Source organism: Oncorhynchus nerka, linkage group LG16 (assembly GCF_034236695.1).
Source record: "Oncorhynchus nerka isolate Pitt River linkage group LG16, Oner_Uvic_2.0, whole genome shotgun sequence".
Lineage (NCBI taxonomy): Eukaryota > Metazoa > Chordata > Actinopteri > Salmoniformes > Salmonidae > Oncorhynchus > Oncorhynchus nerka.
Window position 1 is genome coordinate 27826159 of NC_088411.1, and position 23142 is coordinate 27849300.

Consider the following 23142-nt stretch of genomic DNA (forward strand, 5'->3'; position numbering starts at 1 on the left):
AGCTTTCACCTGGATTCACCTGGTCAGTCTATGTCATGTTTTGTATACTCAGTGTATAAGAGAACCCATGTGGTTCTGGGACACTGATACACTGGCCCCTCAGCCACTATGACACTGAATGAATGATTGACTGATTGAGTCAATTACAGCTATTCACAGGGATAAAGTTTCAATGAATCTTATGGTTGCTGACAAGCTTGATTTTGATGTGCATTAAACATTTCCTCTAAAACTACCAGCCTTATCATTCTTACTCAGAATACGAACTATGTTTATTTCCATCTGAGAACAGCATCAGACCGCGTTTTAAACTATGTTGATTTCCATCTGAGAACAGCATCAGACCGCGTTTTAAACTATGTTGATTTCCATCTGAGAACAGCATCAGACCGCATTTTAAACTATGTTGATTTCCATCTGAGAACAGCATCAGACCGCGTTTTAAACTATGTTGATTTCCATCTGAGAACAGCATCAGACCGCATTTTAAACTATGTTGATTTCCATCTGAGAACAGCATCAGACCGCGTTTTAAACTATGTTGATTTCCATCTGAGAACAGCATCAGACCGCATTTTAAACTATGTTGATTTCCATCTGAGAACAGCATCAGACCGCGTTTTAAACTATGTTTATCTGAGAACAGCATCAGACCGCGTTTTAAACTATGTTGAATTTGTTGCATTTGCACTGAGCTGAGATGGGGTAAAATGTAACGTTCAACAGGAAAGTCCTCTGAGTTCAGATCAGTAGGATACAGTACAGACACTACAGGAAATGATGCAAGACATGGCATCCTGTGACCTGTTTTATAATCTATGCTTTTGTTGAAGCTTTTGTAGTCCTGTAGTAGTTTGATGTTAACATACTGTACCTATTACCTCATTTAACCATGACTCAAAATTGTAGAGAAGGAAACTACAGATGCAAAAATCAAGTGTTCAGGCTAAAAGGTGGTCCTGTAGAGTTGAGTCTCCCATCAGCCGAAGACCCTTGAGAAAGTCGTTGCTCCCCTGGGGCTACATTCTCTGGGCTGGGCCAAAATCCCAAATCCAGGCCCAGGCCTTCTTGGCCCCCCGTAGGCCTTGAGAACAGCTCTTATCTAAGGGAAGCACACTGGAGGAATCACAAGCTTCCGACCCCCAGCATGGAGCCACGTTTTGTTCACTGGGACTCTGTAGTCGCTCTGCTGCCTCCCTTTTGAGCCCATGCCAGATTAACTTTATCTACATTTTCTCACTTGGCTTCAAGTAACGTGGTGCAGACTGCAGAGATTTTTGGGGGGTGGGTGGGTTTCATTAGATTTAGCTACAACATCTTGGATACTGAGCTTCCAATTGGCTTATTCAACCCCCCTCCTCTCCCTTGTAACTATTCCCCAGGTCGTTGCTGTAAATGAGAATGTGTTCTCAGTCAACTTTAAAAAACAACAATATACAAATACTGTGCAGTATGTATTGTACGTTACACAGTGACTTTCAGTGTGCTGGGAATGTTTGTCTCAAGGTTAAGGCTAACTCATTAGTGTGTGCCTTAAGATGGACACTGTTAAAGCAACAGCCTTTCTCAAGTGTGTGTGTGTGTGTGTGTGTGTGTGTGTGTGTGTGTGTGTGTGTGTGTGTGTGTGTGTGTGTGTGTGTGTGTGTGTGTGTGTGTGTGTGTGTGTGTGTGTGTGTGTGTGTGTGTGTGTGAGGGAAGCGACCAAGGGAAGGTCAGGGGATTTGGGAGTGTTCAGAGATGCAGGATGAAGTTGTTCTGGTTTGTTTTGGACATGGGCCAGGGCTTCAAGAAGGAAAACAAGCTTGACACACACACACACAAACAGGTCCAGAACAAATTGAAGAAAACAGAGTATTATGCAGAGCCTTGATTGCATGGAATTCCCTTCCATCTCATATAGCGCAAGTGAACAGTAAACCTGGTTTCAAAAAACAAATAAAGCAACACCACATGGCACAATGCCTCTCCCCTGTGTGACCTACTTGTTGTGTGTATGTACTGAGTATGTGTAACTGATAAATGCACACACACACACATACTACATGTCAATGTTTATAAATGTATATATACTGAACAAAAAGATAAACGCAACAATTTCAAAGATTTTATTGAGTTACAGTTCATATGAGGACATCAGTCAATTGAAATAAATTCATTAGGCCCTAATCTATGGATTTCAAATGACTGGGTATATAGATAAGCATCTGTTTGTCACAGATACCTTAAAAGAAATGGGCATCACAATGGAACTCAGAATCTCATCAAGGTATTTCTGTGCATTTAAATTGCCATTTAAATGCAATTGTGTTTGTTGTCTGTAGCTTATGCCTGCCCATACCATAACCCCACCCCCACCATTAGGCACTCTGTTCACAACGTTGACATCAGCAAACCGCTCGCCCACATGACGCCATACACATGCTCTGCGGTTATGAGGCCGATTGGACGTATTGCCAAATTCTCTAAAACGATGTTGGAGGCGGCTTATGGTAGAGAAATTAACATTCAATTCCTGTAGTCAGCATGCCAATAGCACGCTCCCTCAACTTGAGACATCTTTGGCGTTGTGTTGTGTGACACAACTGCACATTTTATTGTCCCCAGCGCAAGGTGCACCTGTGTAATGATCCAGCTGTTTAATCAGCTTCATGATATGCCACACGTGTCGGGTGGATGGATTATCTTGGCAAAGTAGAAATTCTCACTAACAAGGACGTAAACAAATTTGTGCCCAACATTTGAGAGAAACACGCTTTTAGTACATCTGGAACATTTCTGGGATCTTTTATGTCAGCTCATTAAACATGGGACCAAAACTTTACATGTTGCGTTTTATTTTTTTGTTCGGTGTAAAGTATTTAGTCTGTATGTATTTTTTGTTATGTGTCGGACCTCAGTAAGACTAGCTGTCGCCATTCACAATGAGACAAACTTGTGCCGAACACACACACGTACACACACACAATTATATAATGTTGCACATCTGACGTGAGTGTTTTCCCAAAGGCTGCTCCAACGGTGCAGAGACTGAGGAGGACAGACAGACGGACAGTATGTATTTGAAGTCACTGGAGGGGTTTGTCACTGTGGTTACATCAGACGGCGACATGATCTTCCTCTCAGAAAACATCAACAAGTTCATGGGCTTAACACAGGTGAGCAGAAACATTACATGATTGAAACATCATACATAATCAGGTTGTTTGTTATGTACAATGCATCCAGTACTCTCTCCCTGGAGACAGGCAGACAGACAGACAGACAGGCAGAAAGACAGACAGGAAGGCAGAAAGACAGACAGGCAGGCATAAAGACAGACAGGTGAGCAGAAACATTACATGATTGAAACATCATACATAATCAGGTTGTTTGTTATGTACAATGCATCCAGTACTCTCTCCCTGGAGACAGGCAGAAAGACAGAAAGACAGACAGGAAGGCAGAAAGACAGACAGGCAGGCAGAAAAACAGACAGACAGACAGGAAGGCAGACAGACAGACAGGAAGGCAGACAGACAGACACACAGAGATGGGCTGTAGCTGGTGATGTCTCTCATAGCCGTGTGAAATGTCAGCCCTGTCAGAGGCCTGTTTGGCACTACCTAGCTATGTAGGACAGAAGGCCCTCTACCACTTTTTACACTATCAGTTTTACCTCCTATATTTCTTACAGCTAATGTCTCTTATAACCAATGCTCTCAGAGAGCCAGAGTCTTCATAACCTCTTTACTGTGACTGAATGCTGAATGTTGGTGTTACTAGTCTCTTTGGCAATGTAACAAATGGTTGTCACTGTCTGTGTCCTTGCTGACGTGACACCATATGTGTGTGTCTACAGGTAGAGTTGACTGGACAAAGCATCTTTGACTTCACCCACCCCTGCGACCACGATGAGATTCGCGAGAACCTGAGTCTGAAAAATGGTACGTGTTTCTGTTCATGTGAAAGAGTGTGTTCGTAACTGTCGTTTAATTAGCACGTGCACATACCAAAACATGCAGAGACCGTGTAGAGTGGAATCTATAGCTCGCCAACAGAGAGCTAGAAAAGTGTGCTTGGTGAATGTGTGCTGGGACAAGGGCCTTGGACTGATACGAGAGGAGAGGAAGAAAGGAGAGAGGAGCGGATCACAGTGGCTCTCTGAGATAGGCAGGATGGAATGCCATACTGTCTCTGGGCGGACGCACACACACACTGTGTTCTCTATAGCAGCCTTAGCCTATTGTGTTAATCAGAAGTTGTAAAATTGCACACACACAATGAATAGTTAACATAACTTCATGTTCCAGGCTATAAACACTACTCCACTACCATATGAACACTTGCTGTTGGACAATAAACTGCTATATAATTACTTAATAACACTAAAATAACAGCTATCTCGGCCATGTCTTGTGTGCCATGCCAAGAGAAAATACTGTAATGATGGTAGAAATAATATTCTGGACACACTGGCCCTTTCCCTGCGTCTCTCCCCAGTTCCCCTCTAATCTCCCCGTGTTCTGCTGTTCTGTTTTTTTTGTTATTGAATCCATTTCTCTCGCTCCGGGGTGGGCCACACCATGGTGATCAGACCAGGGACCTAGTAGGCCGACTCCTAGGGCCCCTTCCTGGGACTGTTGATAGAGGAGGGGCCAGAGGAGGGTGGAAAGGCTGGTAGACGAGCGTGCGCTGCTGTTGTGTCCACACACACTGCAATCCATGCCAGGCCTTTCCCTGGCGCCACCCCCCTCATGGTGCCCCCCTTTAACAGTCCTTATCAGCTGTACCCACAAGTCTCTGCCTTGCACCACGGCTAGCAGCCAGTGTCTGAAGAACTCCACCCAGGGCTGAACTCTGGCCTTGTGGTTTAACAGCTCGGCTGCAGCCACTCTGTGGTGAATGTGCTACAATGTAGGGATGCTGTCACCACTAACAGCTTTCATGATCAGCCGTTTTGGACTGAGTTGCTGATCCAGGTATGCAAGGGGTTACTCCAGAAACACAGGACAGTGCTTGTGTTCACATTGGTGGTAAAGAGAGGAGTGTAAAGAAACTGAAACCTTCACCTCACACAAACTTTAATCTCACAAGCATGTGACTGGAAAATTAAGGTGAAAATGTCACATTCTTGAACGCTAACCCACAATAATTATCTTTGTATGTCTCTTCACAGGCACTGGGAAGAAGGGGAAAGCCTTGAGCACTGAGAGAGACTTCTTCATGAGGATGAAGTGCACAGTGACAAACCGTGGACGCACTGTCAACCTGAAATCAGCCAGCTGGAAAGTGAGTACATGGAACTAACAGAAGACACAAGATCACTGCCATCACTACTCATGAACAACACATGTTGTTTATTTAGAATAGGACCGCACTGAATCAATGAGATGATATCCTGAGGCGTGACATCAGACGTTGCATCTAATCGTTTTTATATAGAATATTATTGATATGTGTGTCTCCTCTGCTTTCCTAGGTTCTGCACTGCACTGGCCACCTGAAGGTGTACAGCAGTTGCGCCCCTCATGGGCTGTGTGGGTTCAAGGAGCCTCCTCTCACCTGCCTGGTGATGATGTGTGAGCCCATCCCCCACCCCTCCAACATCGACACGCCCCTGGACAGCAAGACCTTCCTGAGCCGCCACAGCATGGACATGAAGTTCACCTACTGCGACGACAGGTAACGCACACTGTCAGATACATACACGCTCACACACACACACACACTGTCAGATACATACACGCTCACACACACACACACACACACACACTGTCAGATACATACATACACACACACACACACACACACACACACACACACACACACACACACACACACACACACACACTGTCAGACACATACACTGTCAGATACACACACACACACACACACACACACACACACACACACACACACACACACACACACACACACACACACACACACACACACACACACACACACACATACACACACACACTGTCAGATACATACACGCTCACACACACACACACACACACACACACACACACACACACACACACTGTCAGATACATACACGCTCACACACACACACACACACACACACACACTGTCAGATACATACACGCTCACACACACACACACACACACTGTCAGATACATACACGCTCACACACACACACACACACACACACACACACTGTCAGATACATACACGCTCACACACACACACACACACACTGTCAGATACATACACGCTCACACACACTCACACCCAGCAGGGACACAAAGTTAACTTACTGTACTATAGCAACAGGGAACACACACACAAACCATATCACATACTCACACACAGGCATACACTCACTCTCTATATATGCATAGTCACAGACTAAAATACATACTCATACATAAATGATGTACCCATTTCATTCTCATACATAGAGTACAACTCACACATACACACACATTTAAAGTGTAGGTCCTGGGCAAGAGAAGCAGCAGCTGCAGTGACTGGTAAAACTCTGGTAAAACTCCAAATCAGGTGCTGTCACTGAACAACAAATTATGCAAAAATACACAAACACACACAAGCATGCAAACAGGCTGGGGGTAATGATATACTGACTGAAGGAGTTTGATTTGGCAGGACCAGATAGGAAAAAACATTAAGAACGACACGTAAATACGCCTCCCGCACGGCATCTTCAATGAGCGCCAGAAGTTACCCACAACATGTTCTCAGGGCGTTTCACACAAAGAGAGCGCTGTGTGCCTATCACCACGCCAACCATGGAACCATGTCACCGTGACAACTCTGACACTAGTGACAAGTCCAGGTCCTACTGCCATGTTTCCGTTATGATTGATGTCCCTGTTAGGAGTGTCTGCTGTTCCCTCTGGGCCAACTGCATCACAGACACAGCGGCCATCTTTCAGCCAAAACTGGTCTCACCGGCAGAGAAAAACATTCCATCCTCCTCGCTGCTTGAAACCACACCGGTCGGGTTTTTCTGTAATCTGATCAAGCGCTCATGCAAAGACAAAAGGTTCCTTTTGAGAACAGCGGGTACCTTCCTGCGAACAAGAGGCCCGTTTTACTTTTGTAGCATTTTGTTAAATTTAATCGTTGCACAAATCGTCTCCAATTACGCAAATGAGGTGAGGGCCCATGATGCCTGGCGCACGTCATTATGCTCATTAGTGGTCCTGGTCAGTGCTCCCACCTGGCACGCCACGGGTTGCTTTAGGACGCCCCCCTAGGAGAGGAGAAAGGCTGAAAATAAGAGAAAGAACTCAGAAATGTTTATGTAATGTTGATTTAAACTTCAACATTCAAAACATTCCTTCTAGCTTGGGTCAGAATATTTTGACCCATTGCACCTGCAAGGCTAAGAGAAAAGTTTCATGATTGAGGCGACTTGGCACATAAGCTTCCAATCATCATTATTGTGGCTATTTCAACATGGAAACTACGTATTAATCCAGGGTCTGCATCATTGTTTTACCTTTTTAAGACATTTCTCTGATTTTATAATTAAGTACCTATGATTGAGGTCCACCGGCTGATCTGTAAAAACACAAACCAATCCCCCTTCATCTTTTTGAAGATTATGCAGGCATCATTGGGAGAGTTTAGAGCTCTCTATTGTACTTAACACCTAAACCCACATCCCTCAGAGGTAAAAACACAAATCACTCAATCGCATAAACAACACAACCTATGTGTGGGTATGATGAAGTGAGGGAGGACTTATCTGTGCTCGTGGTTGGCTAGCTGGCTGGCAGACTGGCTGTCTGGCTGACTGGTTGGTTGGCTGGATTGCTAGCTGACTGACGCCCCTCTGGTTGCAACTCATCCACAGGAAGTGATTAGTGAAATGGGTTTAGAATAGAGAGGCCTTCAAAGATCCCCCCACCTCCTCCCTCCATCACAAACCCTCCGGGTGCAGCTGTCAGGGGTTACATAACAACAGGACAAGAGCCCAGGACCACTAAGAGAGGGCCTTTGTCTAACACACTGAGTGTACAAAACATTAGGAACACCTTCCTAATATTGAGTTGCACCTCCTTTTGCCATCAGAACAGCCTCGATTCATCAGGGCATGGACTCTACAAGGTGTGGAAAGCATTCCACAGGGATTCTGGCCCAGGTTGACTCCAATGCTTTCCATAGTTGTGTCAAGTTGGCTGGATGTCCTTTGAGTGTTGGACCATTCTTGATACACACAGGAAATTGTTGAGCGTGAAAAACCCAGCAGCATTACAGATCTTGACATGCTCAAACCGGTGCACCTGGCACCTACTATCATACCTCGTTCAAACGCGCTAAAGTATTTTGTATTCACCCTCTGAATGTCTCAAGGCTTAAAAACCCTCCTTTAACCTGTCTCCTCCCCTTCATCTACACTGATTTGAAGTGGATTTAACAAGTGACATCAATATGGGTTCATAGCTTTCACCTGGATTCACCTGGTGATGGAAAGAGCAGGTGTTCCTAATGTTTTGTATACTCAGAGTAGTTCACAAATAAATAATAATCCCCACAAGCATTGTAATTTATGCCATTTAGCACATGCTTTTATCCAAATCAACTTACAGTCATATGTGCATACATTTTACATACGGGTGGTCCCGGGAATCTAACCCACTATCCTGACGTTGCAAGCGCCTTGTTCTACCAACTGAGCTACAGGACCTTGTAGATTAGTGACCTGAGTGCAGTGACTCAAAACCACTAGATTAGACAAGGAGGTACAGTTCTCCTACAGTACAGGGAAATACTGAAGTTTGGTGTAACCACCATGTCGATGACCTATAACCTCCACAATCGAGCTTTTGGAATCCGATATCAGAGTTTCCAATGCTTTTACTCCATTTCCCAAAATATGAATGGAATGGAACGTCCCCAGCCCCACAGCGATCAATGGACCATAAAGATCTAGAATTCCTATGCCCATTGACCATTCCCCACTTACCATCCTTACTCCTGCTGTGGTAGAGGAGAGAGGGAGAGAAAGCGTTAGACAGTAGAACATGGAAAATAGAGAGTGAGAAAAAGAGATTGAGACAGTTTGGCTTGAACAGAACATCACGTTTGGCCCAGACAGCTCAAACTAAAAGGATGAAGGGTAAAACAGATTACCGCTTGACAGATCAGATCACAAGAGAGTCAATGGACTTTATGTCAGAGGTGAGAGTTCAGTTGTGAATGAAAGACAGTTTTTCCACTAGAGATCTGCCTGGAGAGGGAGAGAAGGTGTCTCTCCTATTTCACAAAATCAAGGTCTTATCTGCTGGCAAAGGGCCTGTAAGAGCGGAAATATGCCATGCTCTTTCGGGACTTATCTAAATATATATTTTCATCCAGGGTTCATGAATTGCACATGATGCTCTCAATGTGTTTGAGGGTGAGAAGTTCAATATTTATACGTGTGTCAGGAAGGGGGGAATTGGAGAGCAAGTGCTTAATTAGTGCAGTATTTAGCGATAGTACAAGTCTAGTAGCAGCAGTCATGATGTGTATGTAGCGTGAATGTATATCAGTGGAGGCTGCTGGGGGAAGGAGCTACGTGAATGGAATGGCATCAAACCATGTGTTTTATGTATTTAAGACCATTCCACGATTCCGCTCCAGCTCTTACCACGAGTCCGTCCTCCCCATTGGATGAACTAAATTCAAATACTGTAACTACACACTATAAAATATGGGTGAAGTAGGCAATCTTTTTCTTTCTTTTTTGGCATCAGATCTACCTAATTCTCACTTCAAACACACTTCTTGTGTTTAATAGAAATTAAATGACATTCTGTTAACATCTGACTCCAGAGTAATCTGTTCTTGCAATTTTTTGTCTATGACATTTCAGATAGAAGATATGATAATTTATCACTAAGTCGTTGTGATGTAGTTAACTACTTTTCAAAGTAACTTCATTCATTCATTTCTTAAGGGTAGCTTTACTGTAGCTAAACTCCTTCCAGTGTGAAGTACTTGGTAGCTTGGTAAACTAGAGTAGTTTCTCCAACACTGTGTGTGCGTGAATGTCTGCAAGAGACAGAGAGAGAGACAAATAGAGGAGGAAAAAGCGAGACAGAACAGTGTTAACGGGTGTCTGTATTTCTGTGTGTTGCAGAGTCACTGAGCTGATGGGCTACAGTCCTGAATATCTGCTGGGCCGCTCTGTCTATGAGTTCTACCACGCTTTGGACTCTGACAGTGTCACCAAGAGCCACCAGAACCGTGAGTGTCCACACTAAAACTGAGTACACTGAAAACGCATCTGCATGCTTCCCAGCTGAAACATTTTGGAAGAGTTTGTGTATATAGTATGACGACATTCTGTGACGTTTTGGACTTCGGCAAGGGTTTTTCGGGCCGTTGGGCACAACATATTTTTTTCAAGGCCAGCCGAAGTTCTGCACCAAAGTCTACGCCCCTTCATCCGTGATTGGTCAACTGTAGGGATTCTTCAATAAAATCTTTGTCGCCATTCAATGAGTGACGACTCGTTTTCATGCACATTTTTTTATTGTTAGATGTAAAATTGCGCCACTAAGATCTCCTCAGCAAAATAAATACAACATGAATGACAGTTATCTTAGATTAATTCTGACTATTTTGAAGAAGTGTATAATGGCTCTGACTTCTCAAATTGGACAAACAGCACTATTGTGCTTTTTTCTTGTTTTTCAAGCGAAGGTCTTTTAATAAGGGAGTATGCGAGCACACCCGTTCAGTTCGCCTAGCCGACTTTGGCTAGCCGCCAGCCGAACTGAAGCATGCTGACTCCTTAACTCAGGGATGACAAACAGCATGCTGACTCTTGACTCAAAGCCTGACAACAGATAGAATGATTTTGAAGTGGGGGGAAATGTCTCATCTATGTGTTGATGACCTTAAATCTCATTCTTCTCTCCCTGGTAAAGCTCTGTATGAACCTCAGTTAGCTACACACACATTTACACACTCACACACATATTAACACATATGTACGTATACAATTGCGCTCGCAGGCACACGCGCACACACACACACACTATCCCCCCAGTTCTGTTGTGAAAAAGCAGTCTCTTAGCCCTAGGCCCGTACTTAATGAATTACTCCTACATAGGGACTCTAATAGCCACAACATGTGAGCCTGCTAAAAAAGAGAGAGGGAGAGAATAAAAGAGAGAGAGAGAATAAAAGAGAGCGAGAGAGAAATATTATCTAGCAGAGCTGGTTCTTAGAGAACTGGGTGGATGGTCCAGTCTTAGACGCCGCGGCCTGGTTCCCAAGCTCTCCGGTGTCACTGGTGTAGGGGGGAACAAGACACAAGACTTTACAGTGTCAGAGCAGCACCTCATTCAGTCTATAGGAGACCGGTACTGAGCTCCCTTTCTCTGCATTTCATTAAAACCATTAATCCACTTCATCGTTTTTAGATTGTTGCCTTAAACGAAACAACAGTTTTTAAAAAAAATGTTTGATACTGTAGCAGGCTGTCTTCAAATCCCTGTAGATTTCTATCCCTATCCCTCCTTCTCTGTTTATGTATATGTATTGATTTTACCAGCCCAGAGATGAAACCCAATCCATGTTGACGTCCACCAGCTTCTCTAACACAGAGATCAGCCCCCAGCCCACCTCACACACAACACCCTCACATCACATCTAAACTCCACTAGGCCCCTCTCTCTCTCAGCCAAATTACATTTCAGATGCATGTGTGAGTTATGACTATAATTCAAAACAGGCCTTATTACATTAGTGAGGCTCTGTGGACCTGGGCCGGTATTAAGATGTCTTCAATCCCATTAGGGCTGACCTGTGACGGGGGAGATAAGAGGAGCGCAGGGCGTCTGTGATGACAGGGGACCAGGTGTCCCACATTGCCCCTGTAATGAGGCCCTCCAGTGGGATGGCTTCTGTCCCCCAGTGACATTTACACATCATTAAAAGCCTCTCTCTGTAACAGGAGAGAGGGGAAAAGGAGAGAAAAACAAGCCAGGGTCTGTGTTGTGTTGTTCGCTGAAAGCAAATCTACCTGGAGCAGGGACAGTTCTGTTGGCTTGTGTGGTGGTGGGAGTGTGTGTATGTGTGTGTACCCCTCTATGTTTGTGTGTGTTTGTTTACATCCTAGTTGTGGTAGCTCTACTCTCAACACATCAAGTGAGCTCCAAGCTCCTTGTTACAGTCTATGAAACCGCATCCATCTATCAGTGGTGTGGTTAGCCCTAGCAGACTGAATGCACTGGGCAGCCAGCCTCTCCTCCAGAGAATAGCCTCTCTATGTGGCCCCCTTCCGGCCCAGAGACACAGACGGCCAGGCTGAGCCTGGTCTCTGCGGCAACGTGACTGGCCAATAGAGCAGCAAATGCTCTGGTCTGTATTTACTCGCTCTAATCCTGCCCTAGGATGAACCCTACGACCCCAGGCCTGCTGCTTTCCCACGCCAGTCCTGGGCCTGGGCCAACCCACACTGAGGACAGCAGCTAGGCCATCCCCTCCTTCTCTCTCCTGATACTTATCTATCTCTCTATCTCTCCTCACCCCTACATTTCTCTCTTCTTCACCCTCATTCTTAGTGTTACCCTGGCCTGAATCTCTCTCTTCACCCTCGTTCTTAGTGTTACCCTGGCCTGAATCTCTCCTCTTCACCCTCGTTCTTAGTGTTGCCCTGGCCTGAATCTCTCTCCTCTTCACCCTCGTTCTTAGTGTTACCCTGGCCTGAATCTCTCTCCTCTTCACCCTCGTTCTTAGTGTTGCCCTGGCCTGAATCTCTCTCCTCTTCACCCTCGTTCTTAGTGTTGCCCTGGCCTGAATCTCTCTCCTCTTCACCCTCGTTCTTAGTGTTACCCTGGCCTGAATCTCTCTCCTCTTCACCCTCGTTCTTAGTGTTACCCTGGCATGAATCTCTCACCTCTTCTCCCTTGTTCTTATTGTTGCCCTGACCTGAATCTCTCTCCTCTTCACCCTTGTTCTTAGTGTTGCCCTGACCTGAATCTCTCTCTTCTTCACCCTTGCTCTTAGTGTTGCCCTGACCTGAATCTCTCTCTTCTTCACCCTCGTTCTTCTCTCCTCTTTGCTCTGCTATTTGCTCTCTGAGTTGCTCTTCTTTTCACCTCCATCCAGCTAGTTTTATACTGACTCTCTCTCTCTCTCTGTACAGTGTGCAGTAAAGGTCAGGCAGTGAGTGGACAGTATCGTATGCTGGCCAAACATGGAGGCTACGTGTGGGTTGAGACCCAGGGCACAGTCATCTACAACAGCCGGAATTCCCAGCCGCAGTGCATCGTTTGTGTCAACTACGTCCTCAGGTATGGTCAAAGAACAAGCAGAAACAGAACATAGGGCCCATTAATCTGAGGTTCTCAGACCATAAACCTACTCCTGGATGAAATAGCATGTTTTTTCACTGGAGGTCCTCTATTGAAATTATTTTTGAGTCCAGGACTAGGCCTAACCTGTGTCCAGGAAACTGGCCCATTATGTACAATATTGGGGGGAGAAAGTGATTGTGGAAGGCTGCTGGTTCAAATGTGAGATTACAGTATGACAGTAGCTTCATTTTAGTCTTAAAATCTGGTGGTAACATAACACATCCCCGAGGTATCCCTCTGTCTCTCTGTGTGTTTTTTAGTGACGTGGAGAACAAGTCCATGATCTTCTCCATGGACCAGACTGAGTCTCTGTTCAAGCCACACCACATGAACAGTTTCTTCACCCAGAGTGCTGCTGCGGTGGCCGCGGAGCCCATCAAGACCCTGTTCACCAAACTCAAAGAGGAGCCAGAAGACCTTGCTCAGCTGGCCCCCACACCTGGAGACGCCGTCATCACCCTTGACTTTGGTCAGAACACTCCCCAATATCTCCCATTCTTCTTTAGATGTCTCCCTAACCATACCAATATCTTCCATTACACTGTCCATTTCCCCCTAACTATATCCATATCATCCCATTACTACAATACATCTCCCCAATGCCATGCTCCATGTCACATGATATGGTAGTTAAACATGTAGTTATAATTATGCCGTCTCTAACGTCGTCCCCAGACTCCAATTGCTGGCGCATAAAGTACATCTATGTGAAAACTATTTCTAAAATGCGTACTTTCAGATTTTCCTAACTCACTTTCTTGTTTAAATCACTTATGCTGATCACACGTTGAAGTCCACAATGAGTTAAGCTAGATGGTGATGGACTGACAGATCAGACAATTAAAAACAGCGGTTGTTTCGTCCGCTCCAGCCATAGAACAGTCAAGTCCGGTTCTGAGGCAATGTGAAACCAGACGGTTCTACAGAGAGACAGCCGGCTGGTGGACAAGATTAGACCATTTCTAGTTTAAGGTAATGGCCTAAGTTCTATGAAAACAGGAATATTAACCATCTACTGTTTATATGATTGTGTCCTACAGGAAGGCCACCGTTTGAGGAGCCTCATCCTCCTCTTTACCCCAAGATGTCTCCCATGCCCCCTCCGGCCCCCCAGGGCTGGGGCAGTGATGCCCACAAGCCCTGCCCGGCAGGAGACATGTCCAACCACATGGCTGCCACCTTCTCAGTGCCCCAGAACCCCACACCAGGCAGCGTCACCCCCAGCACTGCCCCCCCTAGCCTGAGCAGTTGTTCCACGGTATGTAGCTGCTACTGTCCCTGGTGTCCTTTTTCACTCTTCTACCATTCTTCTGTCATCTACTATTTCATTCACCAACACCATGTCCGCTAGCACAAGCCTTCATTACCCGTTTTTCTTCCACAGCAAATGAATGTGACTCATGGTTTATGTATTGTGTTTTGGTACGTTTGTGTGTGTTCCGGGTTTGTGTGTGTGTAGCCTAAGTGTGTGTCACAATGTGTGTGTTTGTCACCATGTGTGCGCTTGTTTGTGCGTGTGTGCATGTGTGATGGTGTGGGCACGGATCCTGGGTGTTTGGGACAGGGGGCAGAGTGTGGTGAGAATGGAGGGGGTGGATGGTTGGAATAAGCAGTGGTCACTAGTTACTCAGGGCTCAATGGAGCTTTTGTCATGTCATGTCCTCTCTCTCTCTCTCTCTCTTGGTCTCCCTCTCTTGGTCTCCCACTCTCCCTCCTCTCTGTGGGTACAGCCCAGCAGCCCAGGGGATTACTACAGCGAGAGAGAGAGTGACCTGAAGGTAGAGCTGACTGAGAAGCTCTTTGCTCTGGACACAGAGGGGCCCAAGAGCCCCGGCAGCACCCAGGTCAGTTTCACTGGCACTTCACAGACCCACTACTCAACCAGTGTGCATGAGATGGAGGGTAGACATTATATTAGATTTACATTTATTTGAAGGGCAATTCTGCCACTTTTCAACTTCATATGCATTATCTCCATCACTGCATAAAAAATAACATCATGCTTCTCTGTGTCATCACAGGGTGGGATTAAAAGTAAGAACAACTGATTTAAAAAACCTGTGTTTCTAGCTGGATGGAGGGTGTATTCTTGCATCCCATTGTCACCGCCAATCTCACAGTGTTAGAAAATCACTGTTTTTTAAAATCTTTTCAACTTCAACTTTATATTTCTTATGCTCAACATAGAAATGTACCGTTTTAACATATGTAGACACTGGTATTGTGTTGGAGATAATGAAAATGGGGTTGAAAGTGGTGGAATTGCCCTTTAACCAAAGTGTGCAATGGGGTTGCTTTCTGGTCTGACTGTATGTTGGACACTTTTTGTCTTGCAATGTCATAATGCACTTCAGAAGTTTGATTTGATGTGACCCTCTCAGTCGGTCCTGAGTGATTTGGATCTGGAGACCCTGGCTCCATACATCCCCATGGACGGAGAAGACTTCCAACTCCACCCCATCATTACTGAAGAGGCCCCTGGTGGCACCGAGGGGGCCGCTGACCAAATGGGACACCGCACCACACAGAACGGGTTCAGCAACATCGCCAGCCTCTTCCAGCCCCTGGGATCCCCACAGTCTGCCCACTACCAGCCCGCCAAGTGGGCCCCAGGAGACAAGAGAGGCCCCAACCACAGTGAAATAAGCCCCATGGACTCCAGGCCTACTCTGCCCTACACAGGCCCTGCACAGATCACCCCCTACCACACCCTAGCCAGCACCCCTTTGTCCTCCATGGGCGGACGTCAGAACCTGCAGTGGCCCCCCGATCCCCCGTTACACTACCAACAACAAGTGGACGCCATGGGCGGAAGCAACTCATGTCAGAACATGCCGGTCAACAGGATGCACAAGCAGAGGTACTGTAGTGGACCTTCAGTGTGTCTGTCCTACTGATTGAATTCAGTTCCTGTACTGATGGTTGTTAGAGCTAGAGTTGATCTACAGAGATGGTGAAGTAATGTGATGTTCTTCTGCAGGTCAATGGAGAACTTTGTCCAGGCCTACAGAGACACGAGTCCTGCTAGAATCGCCATAGCCAACAACTTCAAGCGCTCCTTCACGCAAATGGCAGTGGTACGTATACCCTCTCACTAAATATTTCATGAGAGTTGTATTAGATGCGGAAACTACAGACTTTTGACTAAGTTTTCGACTGTAATGTGTGTCTGTTTTTGCGTTTATCAGGGTGACTCCACCCTGAGTACGCCATCAGAGATGATGTGGAAGAGGATGAGGAATGAAAACTGTGCCATCCTGGATAGATCTCTCAGCACCAGCTCACTGGCAGGTACTGGATGGTGGACAATGTGGGACATACAGTGTGCAAACCAAAATGCCAAATATCACTTATAGTAAAAACCATAGTAGAGAAAATATAGCAATATTGAACTCATCTTAATATCTCTCTTCCTCTTTCTTTTACAGATAAAGGTATGTGCATACATGGGGGTGTTGACCAGTGTCTCAGCCCCCTTCAACGGCACAGGAAGTCCCAGTATCCAGGATGTGGAAACAGTGCACCTAAAAAAGCCTTCCCCGAACAGTGGTGCAACTACAGAGAATACCGTATGCTGCCCTCTCCCAAAACAGAGGGTAAGCCTGGCATTTTTATTTCCATTCTAATGCAACTCCCATGTGTCGTACGTCATTTAAAAGATTGACTGGTCAAACTAGTAGCAACCAGTTGGCCAGAGGCAAAGAGAATATGTTAATGTTCACGTGGGGATGATGAAAGGCAATGATGAAACAACATGTTCAAATCTATTTTTAGAAATTGATTTGGACAAATAATATCCTTGGTTTTGTAATCACAGTCCTTTTCCATGACTTGGCACCATAGTCAATTGACTGTCCTCCTCAGATGAAGGTTGATTGGCTTTTGCCCCAAAGCCATTTCCTCCCTACTAATGGACTGTCTACATGTTTGTTGTGTGTGTAGGGGTTGCCAGTCGGCTGTTGGGCCCGTCCTTTGAGACCTATTGTCTGCCAGAGCTCACCCGCTACGACTGCGAGGTCAATGTCCCTCTCCAAGGCAACCTGCACTTGCTGCAGGGCAGTGACCTACTGAGAGCCTTGGACCAGGCCACCTAGAACCAGCCCTACACCCCCTACTGCATTTCCCTACCCTGGACCAGGCCACCTAGACCCAGCCCTACACCCCCTACTCCCCTACCCTACCCTGGACCAGGCCATCTAGACCCAGCTCTACACCCCTACCCCCCTACCCTACCCTCCTCTGGACCAGGCCACCTAGATCCAGCCATACACCCCCTACTCCCCTATCCTACCCTCCTCTGGACCAGGCCACCTAGACCCAACCCTACACCCCCTACTCCCCTACCCTCCCTGGACAAGGCCACCTAGACCCAGCACTACACCCCCTACTCCCCCACCTACCCACCCTACCCTACCCAGCCCTGGACCAGGCCTCCGAGACGCAGACATATACCCCCTCCCGTACTTTATCTTACCCTACCTAGACATAGCCCTCACCAACCTCACCTCTACCCATCCTTACCCTCCAATAGTCTTAGCCAATACACCCTAGACTAACACATCTCTACAACACTGCCTGACACCTCAGCCAAGCCGCTTCCCCTGTCCTAACGTCCTGGCACATCTAACATAGTACTACTCAACCATGCCCCACCCACCCACCCTACCATACCAAGCCCCATACAAACCTGTTTTATCGTCAAAGCCACACATACCCTGCCTCCTCCTCATCCATCCACCCTACTGCCCCCATGTATCATTAGAAAAACGTGTGGCTTCTGTTCTATTTTTGTTGTCTTTATCGTCATAAATTATATACGTGTATAATTCTTAGTTATTAGTCTATTTCTGTTAAACGATCTGATCTGTTTCAGTGTTCTCAAGCTCTATTCTGTCCCCCCAATTGTGTGATCTGTAGCCTACTTTTCTTCTTTCACCATGTCTGTCTGTCTGTCTGTCTGTCTGTCTGTCTGTCTGTCTGTCTGTCTGTCTGTCTGTCTGTCTGTCTGTCTGTCTGTCTGTCTGTCTGTCTGTCTGTCTGTCTGTCTGTCTGTCTGTACGACGCTGTCATAGACACACTAACAAACAAAACAGTCTGAAATCCAGATTAAACTTCACCGAATGTAAGCATAACACCCAGGTTTTTTTTAAATAAACTTTTTTGTTGTTCTTTTACTACCCTTTCCCCATTCCTTACTGTCTAGTTTCCTTCAGTCACTGGTGTCTGTTTGCATGTTTCTATTGTTCCCTCAGTGTGAGCTCACTGGATAGTTACAGTGCTTGCCATGAAGTTGATTGGTCAAATCAGAGCGTGCCCCCAACATAGGGAGGAGAGTGCTATTTTTGGTACCTTTTTCATGGCATTAGAAGTCATATTATCAGAATCAGAGAGACTTTGGCCTAGATCACAGGAGGGTGGTGACGGGAGGACGGCTCATAATAATGACTGTAATACCATTTCATTCATTCCATTCCAACCATTATTATGAGCCCATTCACTCCAATAAAGGTGCCAGCAGCCACCTGTGGCCTAGATTCACTAAGATCAAGCGTTAACCAGTGATAGCCAACACCCGCACAGCTGGCGTTTTAGCCGTGTCGCAGGTTTAACTGTGTTGCAGCTGTTAAGTAAGAGAGGTTGCTCGTGTGGTCATTGTCACGAAGCCACACCGGTCCCACTCGCATTACAAGTTCAGAATGAGTAAGTCTAGGCTATATAGAAATTTCACTCAAATTGAGAATCATTAAACTAAATAATTAGGATTTCTATCAGCCTAATCGAGGTGTAAATTAAATATCACATTCCAGTGTTTGAACTTGTAAACAAGTTGTAAACAAGTTTGCATGGGATTTCTCTTAATGCGACTCCGTGTAGCCAATGGCAATGTCCTCCTTTAGGTATAATGCCGGGAGCCGCTTGTGGATTTGAACACTTCCTTAGTTTAAGAGATGGCAACTCGCTATTGACATTGAGACTCTTTTTCTGTATTCCTTCTCTTTCTTTCTATTTCATTCTCATTTTTAGGTCTTTGTCTTTGTGTGGTGACCACTTAAAAGTTTGAATTTAGCTTCGTACACAAATATATGTATGTAAAGACAGAAGCTATAAAGTTTCTACTATAATGTCAAGATCGTGTTTTAGTGTTTATGTGCCTTGGTACTTTGTCTTATCTACCCAGTAGATGCAGATTGTATTCCTGTGTTTTAGATGTTACTCCATAGTGCTGGTGTCTGTTTTGTTTTTTGTTTTTTCCAGAGTGTATGCACAAGTATAATGAAATTGTTAGCAGGCCAGTACTGATCTGTTGTTGCGCTTTAAAGAAAAAGAAAATGGAGAGGGAAAAAACGATAACATTTTCTAAGTTCCACTTTTGACATGTAGCATTTTGAATATTGTAAACAAAAGAAATTGACACAAAAGTAATATCTTTCAACAGTATCTAAACAGGTGATGGTGCTTTATAGATATAACCATCTTGCATTTGTAGAGGCAACTTTATATGTTTCATGGATCCACTTTCAGTAACACTGTATTTTGATGTTATTGTTCATTTTTCTTGCTGAGATTGTCTTTAAAGGTGATTCATAACAGACATGATGTGCCTTAACATTGCCTTAAGGTTGTCTCAATGTTGATTCAGCCCAGTGTTATGCCCTTCAAATGCACAGATTGTAGACGTAGACGTACAGTAGATTGTCCAATAAAACTACACTAGCCTATACAAATCCAGATGTTTAGCTTGGAGAGCTCTAGTGTCAGATCCAGTATGTTGAGTAGATGTAATTAGAAGTCCAGTCCAAACAGAGAGACGCTCTAAAGGAGAGAATTCTAGAAAGATAAAGAATCAGATTCAGCACGTCGACCTATGTGTCTGGCACTGTGTTGATTTATTGCAGGTTTAGGTTGTTAATAAGAAACCAGAGGCTGTAATGTGGTGTAGATGGTGTTAAATTAGTGAGGGTGATACACTAAACACTTTAAAGACCAATGGTCAATATCAAATACTCAGGCACTTCCCTTGACAGCTTGGCAGAACATGTTTTGTCAATACAAAAATCTCAAAATTTAAACGGTTGAATCTAAGATTATTTCTGGGTTAGATGGCGCAATAGTTAAATATAGACTTAGAGCAATGGGCGGCAGATACCTGTTGAAACCTGTTGAAACAGATGCAGGTGGTGATAGAGCTATGAGACAGAGACGGAGATAGAAGTGAGATGGAGAACTGAGGGACAGATAGAGAGGGACTGTGGTACCTGAACTGTGACTGACAGAGAGGGATACATCCTGCTCAGCCTGCCCACTGATGCACTGATCTCTTCACACGCTACTTCACTCAGTAGTCAGCTCATCTCTCTCTCTCGGTCTCGCTCTCTCGCTCTTCCCCCCCCCCCCCCCTCTCTCATCCCTCTCGCTCTTTCTCTTTCCCTCCCACGTTCATTTTAAGGTACATCCCTGCCAAGTTTAGCCACCTTGTCAACTCTAGTGCATTCTAACAAAGACAAAACATTGCTTCCACTGTTAATGGAAATATATCGACACAGTGAGTTCCTCCAAAGACATGAGAAAATATGCTCCTTGTTTTCGTTGAGCCAAAGTGAATGGAATGTGGGACGTTTCCTCAAATTACCCACATCCCAGATAAATTACACACAAGGATAAAATGTTAGGATGTATAATTGTATGTGTTTATTTATTTTGTGGGAACAATGACAAATTACAGATAGTTAGATCAGACCACTCTGTTAGCTGACAAGTATCTGGTTTTGGTCCCTATATGCGCTGTCTAAAGCCCCCAGATATGCAGTATTTAACATGTAAAAGCAAGCAAAAGTCCCATGCTTTGCATTTGTTATATTAAACTTATATGAGATTAAATGTCTCGTTATTACTTGAATTCTAAGCATTAGAAGAAAACCAAAGTTAGATAGAGATTAAGTTCTCTGCCTCACTGGCCGCGCTCCTGTTCCTGATGGAGAGGAGGCGGGCCACACTCCTGTTCCTGATGGAGAGGAGGCTGGCCGTGCTCCTGTTCCTGACGGAGAGGAGGCTGGCCGCGCTTCTGTTCCTGACGGAGAGGAGGCTGGCCGCGCTCCTGTTCCTGATGGAGAGGAGGCTGACCCCGCTCCTGTTCCTGACGGAGAGGAGTCTGGGATGTCAGATGGAACTGCAGATGGGGTGTGGCCTAAATTGTGCTCCTGTATGTGAAATGAGTAGGCTAGAGGGAAGTCCCAAAATGGTAACTGCAGAAGGAAGGCTATCCACCAGTCCTAGCTGTAGCTACTGTGACACTTGAAGGGCCCAAAAAGTAAACATACAAATATGAATAATTGAACAATCTCAGTTCTCGTCCTCTTTAAAGACAATATCAGCATTCTAGGCTACTAAATATAATGAGGGTTGTTTTTTCCTTGGGATATGTTCTGCTTTTATCCATTACATTTGTGGATGTCTTATAGTTATTTTAGATCAGTGGTTTCCAACCTTTTTTGGTTACCGTACCACCAACTGAATTTTGCTCTGCCCGGAGTAACACTGAAGTACCCCCTCATGTGCATTTGACCAGTAACCCTATGGTCTCATGTGCATTTGACCAGTAACCCTATGGTCTCATGTGCATTTGACCAGTAACCCTATGGTCTCATGTGCATTTTACCAGTAACCCTGTGGTCTCATGTGCATTTTACCAGTAACCCTATGGTCTCATGTGCATTTGACCAGTAACCCTATGGTCTCATGTGCATTTTACCAGTAAGCCTATGGTCTCATGTGCATTTGACCAGTAACCCTATGGTCTCATGTGCATTTTACCAGTAAGCCTATGGTCTCATGTGCATTTTACCAGTAAGCCTATGGTCTCATGTGCATTTTACCAGTAAGCCTATGGTCTCATGTGCATTTGACCAGTAACCCTATGGTCTCATGTGCATTTTACCAGTAAGCCTATGGTCTCATGTGCATTTTACCAGTAAGCCTATGGTCTCATGTGCATTTGACCAGTAACCCTATGGTCTCATGTGCATTTGACCAGTAAGCCTATGGTCTCATGTGCATTTTACCAGTAAGCCTATGGTCTCATGTGCATTTGACCAGTAACCCTATGGTCTCATGTGCATTTGACCAGTAAGCCTATGGTCTCATGTGCATTTTACCAGTAAGCCTATGGTCTCATGTGCATTTGACCAGTAACCCTATGGTCTCATGTGCATTTGACCAGTAACCCTGTGGATACGCCAAGTACCCCCAGGAGTCCTAGTACCCCTGGTTGGGAACCACTGTTTTAGATGATCCTATGATTTATATTGAATTCATATTGACATTATTATATTGTTATTATTTTTGTTATTACTGTATGGGGAACTGAACCCAATAAGAAGACGTATTTCTGCACTGATATCTTATTAAAGCGTACTGATCTTACCTGCCGTTTGTGATGTGATACATGTTTCATTGTTTTATTGTCACAGGTCAGTTCCAGTACCATATTAACAATGTGCAGGGATACTGGAGTGGTGGAGGTAGATATGTATAGGGGTAAGATGACTACATGTAGGTATCAGGATATATGATAAACAGAGTAGTGTGTGTGTGTGTGTGTGTGTGTGTGTGTGTGTGTGTGTGTGTGTGTGTGTGTGTGTGTGTGTGTGTGTGTGTGTGTGTATAGAGTCAGTATGAATGTGTGTGTCACGTCTGAGCAAATTAGGTATGTGTGTGTGTGTGTGTGCATAGAGTCAGTGCAAAAATAAAAAATATTAACACTTCCTATACAGCCTTCATAATGCATTATAAGCACATTTACAATGCCTTATGATA

The 23142-nt window shown here is 45.0% G+C and overlaps 1 protein-coding gene across 2 annotated transcripts in view; it reads left to right on the forward strand.

Moving 5' to 3' along the window:
- The window catches only part of epas1b (endothelial PAS domain protein 1b), a 54728-nt gene extending 31979 nt beyond the window's left edge, over nucleotides 1–22749 (forward strand). For both annotated transcript variants that reach the window (XM_029685328.2, XM_029685329.2), the window contains exons 3-16: nucleotides 3007–3155; nucleotides 3839–3923; nucleotides 5156–5268; nucleotides 5459–5661; nucleotides 10101–10207; nucleotides 13119–13266; nucleotides 13590–13798; nucleotides 14370–14587; nucleotides 15060–15173; nucleotides 15711–16189; nucleotides 16310–16406; nucleotides 16518–16620; nucleotides 16758–16925; nucleotides 17272–22749. In XM_029685328.2, coding sequence (XP_029541188.2) covers nucleotides 3007–3155; nucleotides 3839–3923; nucleotides 5156–5268; nucleotides 5459–5661; nucleotides 10101–10207; nucleotides 13119–13266; nucleotides 13590–13798; nucleotides 14370–14587; nucleotides 15060–15173; nucleotides 15711–16189; nucleotides 16310–16406; nucleotides 16518–16620; nucleotides 16758–16925; nucleotides 17272–17423 — 2345 coding nt within the window. In that variant the 3' untranslated portion in view covers nucleotides 17424–22749. The remainder of the gene's footprint in view (nucleotides 1–3006; nucleotides 3156–3838; nucleotides 3924–5155; nucleotides 5269–5458; nucleotides 5662–10100; nucleotides 10208–13118; nucleotides 13267–13589; nucleotides 13799–14369; nucleotides 14588–15059; nucleotides 15174–15710; nucleotides 16190–16309; nucleotides 16407–16517; nucleotides 16621–16757; nucleotides 16926–17271) is intronic.
- The last annotated feature ends 393 nt before the right edge of the window (nucleotides 22750–23142 follow it).